The sequence below is a fragment of the Balaenoptera acutorostrata genome, chromosome 12 (genome assembly GCF_949987535.1).
Source record: "Balaenoptera acutorostrata chromosome 12, mBalAcu1.1, whole genome shotgun sequence".
Lineage (NCBI taxonomy): Eukaryota > Metazoa > Chordata > Mammalia > Artiodactyla > Balaenopteridae > Balaenoptera > Balaenoptera acutorostrata.
The window spans coordinates 75,722,608-75,735,687 of record NC_080075.1 but is presented as its reverse complement, the minus strand read 5'-3'; the positions used below and the strand labels follow the sequence as shown (position 1 = coordinate 75,735,687).

The following is a 13,080-nucleotide window of genomic DNA, read 5'->3' as shown; positions in this document are numbered from 1 at the left end:
CTCTAACAAGAGGTCAACTATCTTTGCAGTCGTTCATTAAGACTGCATACTCTTTTGTTAGGCATAAATTTCATTCAACTGAACCCATACGTGTTAAAACATCTTTGGGATACGTAAGTGCTAAGCTCATAATGAATTAAAAATTTATTGCTATTTCGTTCCTGTTTGAAGACCTGCATTTTCTTTTTTCTTTTTCTTTAATGTGAACTGGTTTCTTAAATGAAATAAATGTCACAATCAAAATCAGAAGTCAGTTAATTATAATGGATTTTTATGTCACTCTCCAGGAAGAAAATAGAGTATATATAAGCAGATTCTAAACCAGCAACGCCACCCCCAAAAAAGGCAAGAGAAGTTTTTCAGTCCTATAAAAAAGTATGTCTTAAAATTTTTTTAACTTAAGAAACTGACTAAAAGCTAAAATAAATAACTTGGTAAAATGAGAAGGAGTGGCCTTTCGAAATGAAAAAGGAAACTGAGAGTCTAATATTTAGGATGAAGAATTAGAGTATATAATATTTCAGATGGTAGATAGGGTAAAAAAGTAATTTTAAAATTACTCTTAGGGAATTTCCAAAATTATTTGAAGACTTCTGCATATTTCAGTTAAGGATCATTCTGTGACAAATTCACAGACGAATCTACAAATATTTCCCATTCTGATCTGTACTCTAACACAATAATATCATAAAAGTAACAGGAAATAAAAGGGGTCAGATTTCAAAAAGGGCAAAGACTGGATTTTGTACCAAATACCACCCTCTCCCATAAAGCAGCACAAGGCTTTGCAAAGGTCAAGCCAAATTTACATGAAATGGGTTTGGCGCATGCTCTCTTATACCAGGCAAAGCTTAAACTGGAATAGTGCTGGAGAGATTTACGTTTTCTCCTCACCAGAAGATGTCGAGGTCTTTGTGGTTCAAAAGCTGAGGTATGCTGCTTCGGAGATGGAGGTCCCTGTGGATGAAGAGGATAATTCGGATGTAGCTAACTGAATGGACTAATGTTCTATTTAAGTTTTAATTATTTGATGGTGGATCACAATGATTTTTTAACTAAGTTGTTCTTTTTGGTTTTGGTAACTTTAAAGTTTTCCCAAGTAGATTGCTGATTGTTAGTGGACTTATTAGGGAGACTTCTTCATAATGCTTAAAAAAATTTCACGGAGAGATTTTTTAATTTATATTTTTGAGAGAATGAGAGGAAAATAGACAAAAGACAGAAAAAGAATGAAGGAAAAATACCTGTGTGTATATTCAGTTGCTTAATACCACATTCATTTTTATTTCAGACCTAATTAGAGCCAAAACCCTGAATTCTAAAACCTCTGAATTCCGTCTCCTATGTATGATCATGTATGTACATAAAACACTCTCACCGTATCCTTTTAGGACAGTAGTGTTCGTTCACTCTGTAGGAGATCTACTTTGTGCATAACTTAACATTAACTTGGAGAATTTTACATTTGGGGAAATACTAGCAGATGTCATTAAGTATTTTCTTTGAAGACTCCTCTCACTCAACTTCTTTCTAAACCACCGGCATGAGGATGAGTCCATCATGTAATCTGTGAAGTAAAAGACTACAGTCCTGCCCTATACATGGACCTTCACCTCTTGTTTAAGCTTATTTTTCTTAGTAAAACTTCTGAAAGGGAACAATTCCTAAAAGGAGACACTGTAGTAATACTGGAAATCCAGCACTCAATGAAAGGCATATGACCACTGAGCTTTGATAATCAAAACACCTAATGGCAGCTAAAATTCTAATTTAGAAGTGTTCAAACTTCAAGTGAAATGTTTAAAATAATATTTACATTTAAAGGCAAAGCCATCTATTGCACAAAAACACAACTATACTCATTCACATTCCAAACATAAGGGGAAAGGGAGGCTGATCAGAACAAACAATGACAATCAAAAGATTCAAACAGTAGCACTCACCAACACATTTTTCAGCCAATTCACCTAAAAAAGCATCTGACAATTTTGGATTCCAGTCCCTGGTATGGATCTGTAAAATGTGTTTTCTTGCCTAAGAAGAAAAGTACAGATAAATAAAATCTTGCCTAAGGAAAAAAGTACAAATAAATAAAATATCATCAACCCCAAAATGTATTAGATGGAACAAATTTATCAACTAACCATATCCCAGAAAAGCAACTGTTTATTTTAAAAGAAACATAAACAGCTTGGCATCCACATCAACTCTGATTCCCATAATAACCCTGTGAGCTATGTAGCAGAGATCTTTGTTTCACAAACTAAGATAATTAACATCCTGAGAGGTAAAGGAACTTGACTAGTGGCACATATGACTACGTGACTGATATAGGACTAGAACTCAAAACTAAATTTCACTTTCCTCCACGTCATTTCAAGCATTTGAAAACATGTAAACAAAAAAACTTTAATGTGTTATAATAATCATAACTTTTAAACAAACCTTATATTTAGATTTCACAGGCCTTTTGGTCTCATATGCATAAAGTGTCATTAAAGTTTTAAGTTGAAGAAGTTTTCAATTAAGTAAAGAAATATAATAAACATTATCATCTTGTAAGTTAGTTAATGTTTTCACATTTAATATATAACAAGGTAATCTCCATAAATATTAATTGAATTCACTGTAAAACAAAGGTCTAAACAATTTTACCTTGATTTTTTTCTTTCAAAATAGCATTCTTTACCTTAAATCTAACTGTATAGCACAATCAAAATTTTAACATCTTGGTTCCAAATTAAATGAAATTTCTTTTTCTCCCACAGTAAAAAAGAAACACTGAAGTATGAGTCCATAATCACCTGAAAAGTCACATCAGAATTTTTTTTTCACATTTGCCTTCTTTCAGGGGAAAAACAATGCTTTCTAAAATTGAGTATACTTGTTTCCTCAACACTGCTACTTGAGTTTCTTGAGACTATGAAAAAGCAAATTATAACCAAGATGATAATATTATTGCCTTGGTGAGGAATTTGGGGTCTAGCACCAAAACAAAAAGAACTTGAAAGTTGTCAAGATAAACCTTGCTCAAAAAGTTGACAAAATCTGGAATCAATAGCTATTGCTTCAATTCCAAGTTCTAAGTTAGGCGTTCAGCTACCAAAAATAAATCAATGATGTAACAAATATTTTCTTTCGACTTGAAATATCTGCCTGAACAGATACTAAAAAAATATAAAATCAAGGCCCCCAAAAGATATCATTCTGAGAGCTTATATAGTCTAGAAGATGACATTAAGAATCTATATAGACTTCATCAGCAGAAGGGGCGCCACTCATTCAAGACCCTTAGAGAATCAGAAACACGGCAAAAAAAAAAAAAAAAAACTAAGCTGGAAGATATCTCAAAAAAGATCTATCTGTATCCCTTCATTTTACAAAATAAGTAAAGATTTAGAGGAAATGAAATTAATTACCTAAAGTCAAGTTATTGTCAGGTCTCTGAGACATTTAAGTGTCTTTCTCTTTTTCTATATAAAGAGTCTCCTTTCTTTATCATAAAAACAAGAAACAGAAGAAATTATTTAAATCAAGAAATGTTTCATTATGCTTTACTCTATATGGCATATAGAAGAGTAAATCATATGGTTTCTCCTAATAGAAAGTAGCTTCCTCTATTATTAAGAGTCAAAGGCAAACTCAGGTCACTCATTCTTTAGGATTCATGAATATACACATAACATTTATAACAATAATCATACTGCTGCTGATGATAAACAAAAGAAATTAAGCATTACTGCATAAAGAAGGTACGTGCTATTTTATGGTAATAAAGAGTTAACAAAATTATTAAAATCTGGCACCAAGACTTACTTTTACTTTTTTTGTTGTTTGTTTTTTACTTTCACTTGCTCAAATAGCAAGAGTCATGATATTCCACTTCTCAAACTGCATGCTAATATTAGACACTGACTGGTATCAATTTAAATTAACGACCCAAGTGGAGCCTTATGACTGCCCTTAACCCTTCTCTATTCTATTCATGAGGCTATCTTCCAGCAGACTAGTTCATAGCTTCTCTGTCTTCATGCTCAGCCTCTCGTTCAGAACTTGCTTCCTAATCCACTGAGAAAACTGAAGCAATCAGAAGAAAACTTCCAAAGATACCCCATACCAACTCTGTCCACCTGTCAGCATGTGTACCCGCAATATTCTGTCTTCTCCCTATTATAACAGATGAACTATCAAATTCCTATCTATAGTCATTCTCGGGACTTCCCTGGTGGTCCAGTGTCTAAGACTCCACGCTCCCAGGGCAGGGGGCCCAGGTTTGATCCCTGGTCAGGGAACTAGATCCCACATGCCACAACTAAGACCCAGCGCAGAAAAATAAATAAATAAATTTTTTTTAAATTAAAAATAAAGTCATTCTCATCACTCATATATTAAATCCAATCCCCCTTCTCACCTATCAAGGCAAGAAGATAATTCTCCTTTCTCAATTTCACCACCAAAATTTCCTTCCCTACTGGATATTTCTCCCATCTTAAAAATAACAAAACACCTCTCTTGTCCCCAATTTGCTCAACATCTCACCTCAATCCTTTGCTTCTTATTACAGCAAAACACTTTGAAAAATTTATCTCCATTCACTGTCTCCAATTCCTCCCCTCCCATTCTCTTAAACTAACCATATTCGAGTCAAGTTTTTTGCACCCACCACTAATTGAAATTGTTCCCATCAGGTTTCACCAATGACCTACATAATGCTAAATATGATCGCCAATCTTCTGTCATGTGATTTAATTTAGCAACATCTGACACAGTTAATTATACCTTCCCCATTGATATAGTTTCTTCACTTGGCTTCCAGAATCCCACTCTCCTAGTTTTCCTCTTACCTTACTGACTGCTTCTTAAGACAGAGGAATTGTATCATCTAGTCTCATGACCTTAAATATTACCTAAGGAAAAAAAGGTGAACAGCCAGTCTAGGCTTTTTCCACAGACCCAGGCCAAGAAAAATGATCTTAGGTTTAGGTCTCAAGCACCGTTTTCTTGAAACTTAGAAAGTTAAAATTAACATGGAAAACTATGCTCAAGATCCATACTTATACAATATAGTAAGCCACAGAACATTTCCATCGTCACAGAAAATTCAACTGGACAGTACTGTTCTAGACCTCATTTACTGTTAAATCTCTGATTTGTGTGGACTATACCTGAATTGTGAGGACTATGGTTGGCATATGAGGCCTACATGACTAGGACAATATAGAAGAGAATTGGAAAATCAAGGTAATGGCTTTCCTGTGCCAAAATGAACACTGGCTGTGCCCCTTAGAGCTAATAAGCACACTCCCCATCTACTGGTAGAGCCTAAAAGATGTGCTTGAACTGTTGTAAGATGTCCCTAACGAGATAGCTGATGCTTCCCCATGCTGCAGTAGACTACTTCAGTCTTGTCTCCTATAACTAATCGTACCTCTATGCACTGGTACAGCCCTAGAAGCTCACTTGGGTAACAAAAATGATGCTGTATACACTATGTTTCCTATCCTGACAAAGCTAAATAAACTTGGTGCCCAAAAAAAGCCTATAAGTTGGATCGTCAATCCAAAACTGAGACAGATATAGTGGCTGTTCAGACTGTCGAACTGAGGTAGAGACTGCTCTACACAGACTGCTCTATACAGCAGAGCCATTGCCTTCATTTCCCTATAGTCTACTGTACTGTACTAATCACTAAGCTTCTCACATCTATGTACATAAATGAGGCATTTTACAGAGATCCAAAATCAAAGCCATATAACAGCAAGTGCTCGTGTGTGTGTGTGTGTGTGTGTGTGTGTGTGTATAAATATATATAGTCATATGCAGTATCTTCTCTGCTCTCTTTTGGTTATATTTATATAGGTATGTGTTATAAAGGTTCTAATTAGGCTTGATATGTTTAATACATGCAAAGCATTGTCAAATACAGAATCTTCTCTGAATATGTCCCTCCCTCTCAAATATAAATGTGCAGTGAAGACGACAGTCAATGACTAAACTGGTCAAAGACTAACCAAAAAATTGCCAAGTAAAAATAAGGAAAAAGAACTTTGTATAACATATTAAATAACATTTTACATAGTCAATGACTACACATTGCCCTGTTTTAATTATGGTTTTTTTTTATTATGTTCTCTTTAAAACTACACTATAGGGCTTCCCTGGTAGCGCAGTGGTTAAGAATCCGCCTGCCAGTTCAGGGGACACGGGTTCAAGCCCTGGTCCGGGAAGATTCCACATGCCGTGGAGAAACTAAGCCCATGCACCACAACTACTGAGCCTGCGCTCTAGAGCCCACAAGGCACAGCTACTGAGCCTGCGTGCCACAACTACTGAAGCCCGCGTGCCTAGAGCCCGTGCTCCGCAACAAGAGAAGCCACCGCAATGAGAAGCCCGCGCACTGCAACACAGAGTAGCCCCCACTTGCGACAACTAGAGAAAGCCCGTGCGCAGCAACGAAGACCCAAGGCAGCCAAAAATAAATTAATTAATTTAAAAAAAAAAACTACACTATAATGAATAGCGTTTGCTGCTTTTAATTAAATAAGATGTTACAGCCACTTCTATGAGAATTTGCATATTGGGCTCTTATTCATAAAGCCACCGTTACTCTAAAAACGTTATTTTTATGGGAACAAAGCTACTTTGGCAAACAAGAGACATATAACCTGTCATACAAGATAATTAATACAATGTGGAGAACTAAAGAAAAGAGTGAGCATCTACAGTAACCTAAAAATCATACCCTTACTTCCTAAAAATCATAAACTTTCTGATAATTGTTAACAAAAAAGATTATTCAATAATTACAAGAATTTTTTAAGTAGTAACTAAGATATCCAACAAGCACAAAATTTTGAAAATGACCACTCATAAAATACCACTTTCAAAGTATGTATACATATATATATATTTCATAATTAAGTCACAAATAAATCTTAATATATCAAAAACTCTTACCTTTTGATCAGGAAGGTTGAAAAGAAATTCTCTGTCAAAACGACCAGGTCTCCTGAGAGCAGGATCTATAGAATCAAGTCTATTTGTAGCACCAATAACAACAATTTCACCCCTATTGTCTAGTCCATCCATAAGAGCAAGGAGGGTTGACACTATAGAGCTGTAACAAAATTTTCAGACAAAATTTTCAATTTTAAAAAGGGAAGAAAGAAAAAGTTGCAAAAATTGCTGCTTATACTAACTTTTATCAGTCTTAAAGACTAAAAAAATGGATTTTTATATCCATGTTCACAAGTAAAACTAAGTTCCATTTAACTTTCTCATATTACTCTAAACAGGTTTAAGTCTTCTGCAGATATAACTGACATACAATACACTGAATATATTTAAAGTATACAAATTGCTAAGTTTTGAAGTATGTGAAACTATCACCATAATGAAAAAAAGTAATATCCATCATGCTCTTCTTCATGCCCTTCAAAATCCATTCCCCACTGCTCTTCTTTGACCCAATCCCCTGGCAACCACTGATCTGAGTTCTGTCACTATAGATTAGCTTGCATTACCTAAAATTTTATATACATGGGATCACACAGTAAGTACTTTTTTTTTCTGGATTCTTTCCCTCAGCATGATTATTTTGAAATTCACCACATTGTTGGTTTAACACTAGTTTATTCCTTTTCATTGCTAAGCAATATTCCATTTTATGGATGGATCCCAATTTGTTGATTCACATGTTGATGGACATTTAGACTGTTTCCAGTTTTTGGCTATTACCAAAAAAGCTGTGAACATTTATACAGGTCATGAAGATGTTCCCATAGGTTTTTTCCTAAAAGTTTTATACTTTTACCTCTTAAGCTTAGGCCTTCATCCTCTTAACCTTTAATGTTTACAGAATCTAAAATAACATCATATTTTGTATTCCTAAATATTGCTTTATCAGTGTCTTTTTTTATCATGGCCAATTATGCAACAGGTTTGTCAATTTTATTTTTTTCAAAGAAGCGACTTTCTAATTTCCTGATTTCTGCATATCTCTGTTTACAGTTCATATATAGTTAGCTATAATTTTTTATTTTACTAATACCATAGATTACTTAGAACAATAGTTCTTGATAAAAAACAAAATTCTCTGCTTATCTTTTTGTCATTTCTTTTTTTTTTTATAAATTTATTTATTTATTTTTATTTTTTATTTTTTGGCTGTGTTGGGTCTTCATTTCTGTGCGAGGGCTTTCTCTAGTTGTGGCAAGTGGGGGCCACTCTTCATCGCGGTGCGTGGGCCTCTCATTATCACGGCCTCTCTTGTTGCGGAGCACAGGCTCCAGATGTGCAGGCTCAGCAGCTGTGGCTCACGGGCCCAGCTGCTCTGCGGCATGTGGGATCTTCCCAGACCAAGGCTCAAACCCGCGTCCCCTGCACTGGCAGGCAGGCTCTCAACCACTGCGCCACCAGGGAAGCCCTGTCGTTTGTTTCTTATATTTTGTATATTACTAAACTTTGGAAATTAGTTGTGATTTGAGGCACAATGTATGGCCAATTTTTATAAATGCTGTGTTTGTTTGAAAACAGTGTTCATTCTATATTTGCCTTAGATAACTATGCCCATAAGATCAGATTCATATAATATAGTTGTTCAAATAATCTGTAGAGAATTTATTTTATGCTCATTTGGTCTATTAATTACTGAGAGGTACATGATATCTCTCACAATGATTATCAATTTGACTCTCTGCAGTTCTGTCAATTTTTGTTTTATACAGTTTGAAATGTAGTAATTAGGGAATTATAAATTTTAAACTATTACATCTTTCAATAAATTGAAGATTTTATTATTGTAAATTGATCCTCTTTTTATGTATAATAATGCTTTCTGTCTTAGTCTCTTTTGTCTAATATAGCAATAGTAGCTTTCTGTTAGTATTTCTTTTTTTTTTTTTACGATAATGTCAAGTTTAATTTGCCAAATATACAAGTTGGACTTGTGGAGCATGTTTTGCCTGGGTGCTACACAGTAAACAGGTTTCTTGAAATGATCCATGGGCAGGGTTAAGAATGGGCCTGGGGCCTGGCCAGAGTTGGGGGTAGGGAATAGGGTGGGAAGGTCAGGGGGGAAGCCTCAGTCAGAGGGGACTGGCCGGGGATGAGCCATGACCCTCAGAGACCCACGGCCCTGGCTCCCAGGTGACAGCCCCCCTGATCGGGCACCCGGGCAACACAGACAGGGGGCCGTCCATCCCAAACTTGTCAGCAGCTACTGCGGCTCAACTGCCCCCTACCCCGCAATCTACCAGACAAATGGAAGCTCTTCTTACCCCACCTCCCAGGCACCCCCCAACAAGGGTTCTGAATTCTAAAAACAGCCAAAACATTCAAACGGTTACATATGAAATGCTGTCCTGCATCTTTCTGTCTCAAAGATAGCAGCTGCCCCCTCCCCCCACCCACCATCCCCCCAAACGATTTCTGTGCCAAGATGAAGAGGAGCCGTGGGGGGCTCCTCGCCGCAAGGGGCTGCTGCAGTGGCGCCGGGGCACAGGGCGGGTGAGACACATTAGAGGTCCTGGCAGCACGGCCCAGTTCCCTGCTATCTCCTCCCACAGGCCGTGCTACTTATTCAGGGAGAGCAACTGCATTCGTTTTCCTGACAAAGCTGCATCATCTTTTGCTTTCCTCTCTTCTTCTTTCTTCCTGGCAGCCTCCTCCCGCTGTTTCCGGATGATCGCCAGCCGGGCAAGGTCGGCCTTGGCTTGCTCCGTCTTCTCCGCTAAATGCATTTTCATGTAACGCTCTTTTGCCTTCTGCTTCTCGATTTCTTCTCTTTCTCTCCTTGAAAGTTCCTTGGGCCCGTCCAGGTCCAGCTGTGTGACCTTTTTGGTTGTCTGTGCCACCCGGTTGGGGTTCTCAATGCCGATGAGCCCTTCTACACCTTTGCGCTTTTGCTGGTAATCATCTTCTTCATCCTCGCTCTCATCTGAGTCTAGGGACATTTTCTCCTTTTTGGGGTCACCTGCAGCCCCATCTCCACCTTCTTCTCCTTGTTCCTCTTCTTCCCTGGCCTTCTGCTTTTCAGCCTGGAGCTGTGCGCCGATCTCCTCGGGGCTCGTGTACTGCCTAGCCCGGCCTTTGTGGCCTCCCTTTCTCCCTCCTTTAGGCATCGCGGCTCCGGTGGCTGCGGCGGCGGCGCCTCAAACTGACACTGGAACCGGAAATACCTCCGCTTTCTGTTAGTATTTACTTGACACACTTTTATACCATTTTATGACTTTGACTATTTTGGGCATTTTACATAAATGAAACAGTACAATATGTTATCTTTTGTGTCTGGCTTTGTTTCAACTAGCATAAAGTATGTGAGGTTCACCAATGTTACATGTATAAGATAAACACATGTAGCATGTGTCAGAATTTTATTCCTTTTGGAGGCTGAATGATATTCTACCATGTGGATATACCACATTTTATTTAACCATTCATCCGCTAATGGACATTTGGGTTATTTCCATGTTATGGCTATTATGAATAACACTAATGTGAATATCTGTGACTAAGCTTTTGCATCCCTTTTTCCCACCATTTGGAACCTTTCTTATATGTATCCTTATATGTATTGATAGTTACAGTTTCACAAGTAAATACATATGTTAAAATTACCAAGTGTACTCTTTAAGTATATCAATGAGTATATATAGTATTCTGTATCAATTATACCTCAATAAAAGAGCTTTAAAAAAAATCAGTAGTAGGGCTTCCCTGGTGGTGCAGTGGGTAAGAATCTGCCTGCCAATGCAGGGGACACAGGTCCGATCCCTGGTCTGGGAAGATCCCACATGCCATGGAGCAGCTAAGCCCATGCACCACAACTACTGAGCCTGCGCTCTAGACCCCGCAAGCCACAACTACTGAAGCCCGCACGCCTAGAGCCCGTGCTCCACAACGAGAGAAGCCACCGCAACAAGAAGCCCATGCACCACAACGAAGAGTATCCCCCGCTCGCCACAACTAGAGAAAGCCTGCATGCAGCAACGAAGACCCAACGTAACCAAAAATGAAAATAAATTAATTAAAAATTTTTTTTAAAAATCAGTAGTAAAATAAAAAGGAGATTCTAAAGTATCTCCAAATATTCTCTTTAGAAAAGCAAGAAATGAAAAACATAAACAGAAAACACACATAAACAGAAAACAAACATGAAATGGTATTCCCCAAATCATTTGTGTCAATGATTACATAAACATTAATGGATTAAACTTTCAAATTAAAATGAAGAGATTGTCCAGTTAGGAAAACAAGACCCAACTATATATTATCCACAAAAGTAATACTCTAAATATTAAGACACTGAAAGGTAGGTAGTAAGTTAATGGGAAAAAAAATGTACCAAGCAAAAAACATCAGAAGTCTAGATTAGCTTAATCATTATCTAATCATTAGATAATCATTTCATTAGATTCTAATGAAAATAGATTTCAAAATAAAAAGTATTAACAAAGATAAAGAGGGGCATTCATAATAAGAAGGCAACTTCAAAATAAAGACATCCAGAATAATAAATGTGTTTGCACCCAAAACAAAACTTCAAAATAAATGAAACAAAAACTGGCAGAATTAAAGAGACAATTCTACAATCATAGTTGGATATTTTACCACATCTCTCTAATGTTCATAAAATAACTAGACAAAAAAAATCAGTAAAAACACAAAAGATCCTGCATAACATTATTATAACCCTGCCTTACTTGATATATAGAGAGAATATTATACCACAAATAGCAGAATACAAATTCACAAGACAGACAATACCTGGGACATAAAGAAAACTGCAGTGAATTTAAAATGACTTTAAGAGTTATTGTTTCTGACCACAATAAAATTAAATTAGAGAAACTAATACAGTGTTTTATGTTAATTATACTTCAATTAAAAAATTAATTAGAAACAGTAAGATAAAAAACACAACTTGTAAACTAAACAACACACTTCTAAATATTCATTGTGTCAAAGAAGAAATGACAAGAGGAATTGGAAATTATTTTGAACTATAGGACACTGATTATATAAGAGGTCAAAAACTGGGATGCAGCTAAAGCAGTGCTTAGAAAGAAATTTATAGCTTTCAATGCTTATATTAGAAAAGAAAGTTTCAAAGTCTAAAATTCCATCTGAATAATCTAGAAAAAAAGAAAACTAAACCTAAAGCAAACAAAAAACAAACAAACAAAAAGCTAAGAAAAGTCATAATGCATATTGCTAAATGAAAGAAGCTAACCTGAAAGATTACATGCTGGGTGATTAAAACTACATAGCATTATGGAAAGGGCAAGGGTAGATAGTAAAAAAAATCATTAGTGCCAGGGACTGAGGGGGTGGGGTGGGGAGGGAAAGGAGGGATGAGTTGGTAGAGCACAGAGGATTTTTAGGACAATGAAAATACTCTGTATGATACTATAATGACATATGCACATTATTATACATTTGTCCAAACTCATAAAATGCAAAACACCCAGAGTGACTACAGACTTTGTGTGATTATGATGTGTCAATCAATGTAGGTTCCTCAATTGTAACAAATGTACCCTCTCTGATGAAAGATGTTGATAATGAGGGAGGCTGTGCATCAGTGCGGGCACAGAGTAAATGGAATAATCTCTGTACCTTCCTCTCAATTATGCCGTAAACCTAAAACTGCCCTTTAAAAAAGATTTTTTTTAAAAATTACAAAGAACAAGGTTGGGGACTTATACTAATAAGACTCTATAAATCTCTCAAGTAATTAAGTCAATGATATAATGATAAACCTAAAGATCAACGGAACCAACAACATTGTAAAGCAATTATACTCCAATAAAGATGTTAAAAAAAAAGAGTTTGGGATTAGCAGATACAAACTACTATATATAAAATAGATAAACAACAAGGTCCTATAGATAGCACAGGGAATTAGAGTCAATATCTTATAATAAACTATAATGGAAAAGAATATGAAAAAGAATATATATATGTATAACTGAATCACTTTGCTATATACCAGAAACTAACACAACATTGTAAATTAACTATACTTCAATAAAAAATATAAAAATTATTTTAAAAATTTGTCAGAAAAAAAACAAAAAA

The 13,080-nt window shown here is 36.1% G+C and overlaps 2 protein-coding genes across 3 annotated transcripts in view; both read right to left on the bottom strand.

Moving 5' to 3' along the window:
* ATAD2B (ATPase family AAA domain containing 2B) overlaps nt 1-13,080 on the bottom strand; it is a 154,043-nt gene that overhangs the window by 87,790 nt on the left and 53,173 nt on the right. For both annotated transcript variants that reach the window (XM_007183456.3, XM_007183457.3), the window contains exons 14-15: nt 6,958-7,117; nt 1,944-2,034 (exon numbers count right to left, since the gene is read on the bottom strand). In XM_007183456.3, the coding sequence (XP_007183518.2) occupies nt 1,944-2,034; nt 6,958-7,117 (251 nt within the window). The remainder of the gene's footprint in view (nt 1-1,943; nt 2,035-6,957; nt 7,118-13,080) is intronic.
* Nucleotides 9,504-10,170, bottom strand: LOC103006983 (28 kDa heat- and acid-stable phosphoprotein-like). The gene has a single exon (XM_057558326.1). It carries the CDS (start codon nt 10,119-10,121, stop codon nt 9,573-9,575), a length of 549 nt encoding a protein of 182 aa, XP_057414309.1. The 5' UTR covers nt 10,122-10,170; the 3' UTR covers nt 9,504-9,572.

Bases quoted from the DNA above. Each gene is read 5' to 3' on its own strand.
- LOC103006983 (XM_057558326.1), bottom strand. From the start codon at position 10,121: ATGCCTAAAGGAGGGAGAAAGGGAGGCCACAAAGGCCGGGCTAGGCAG.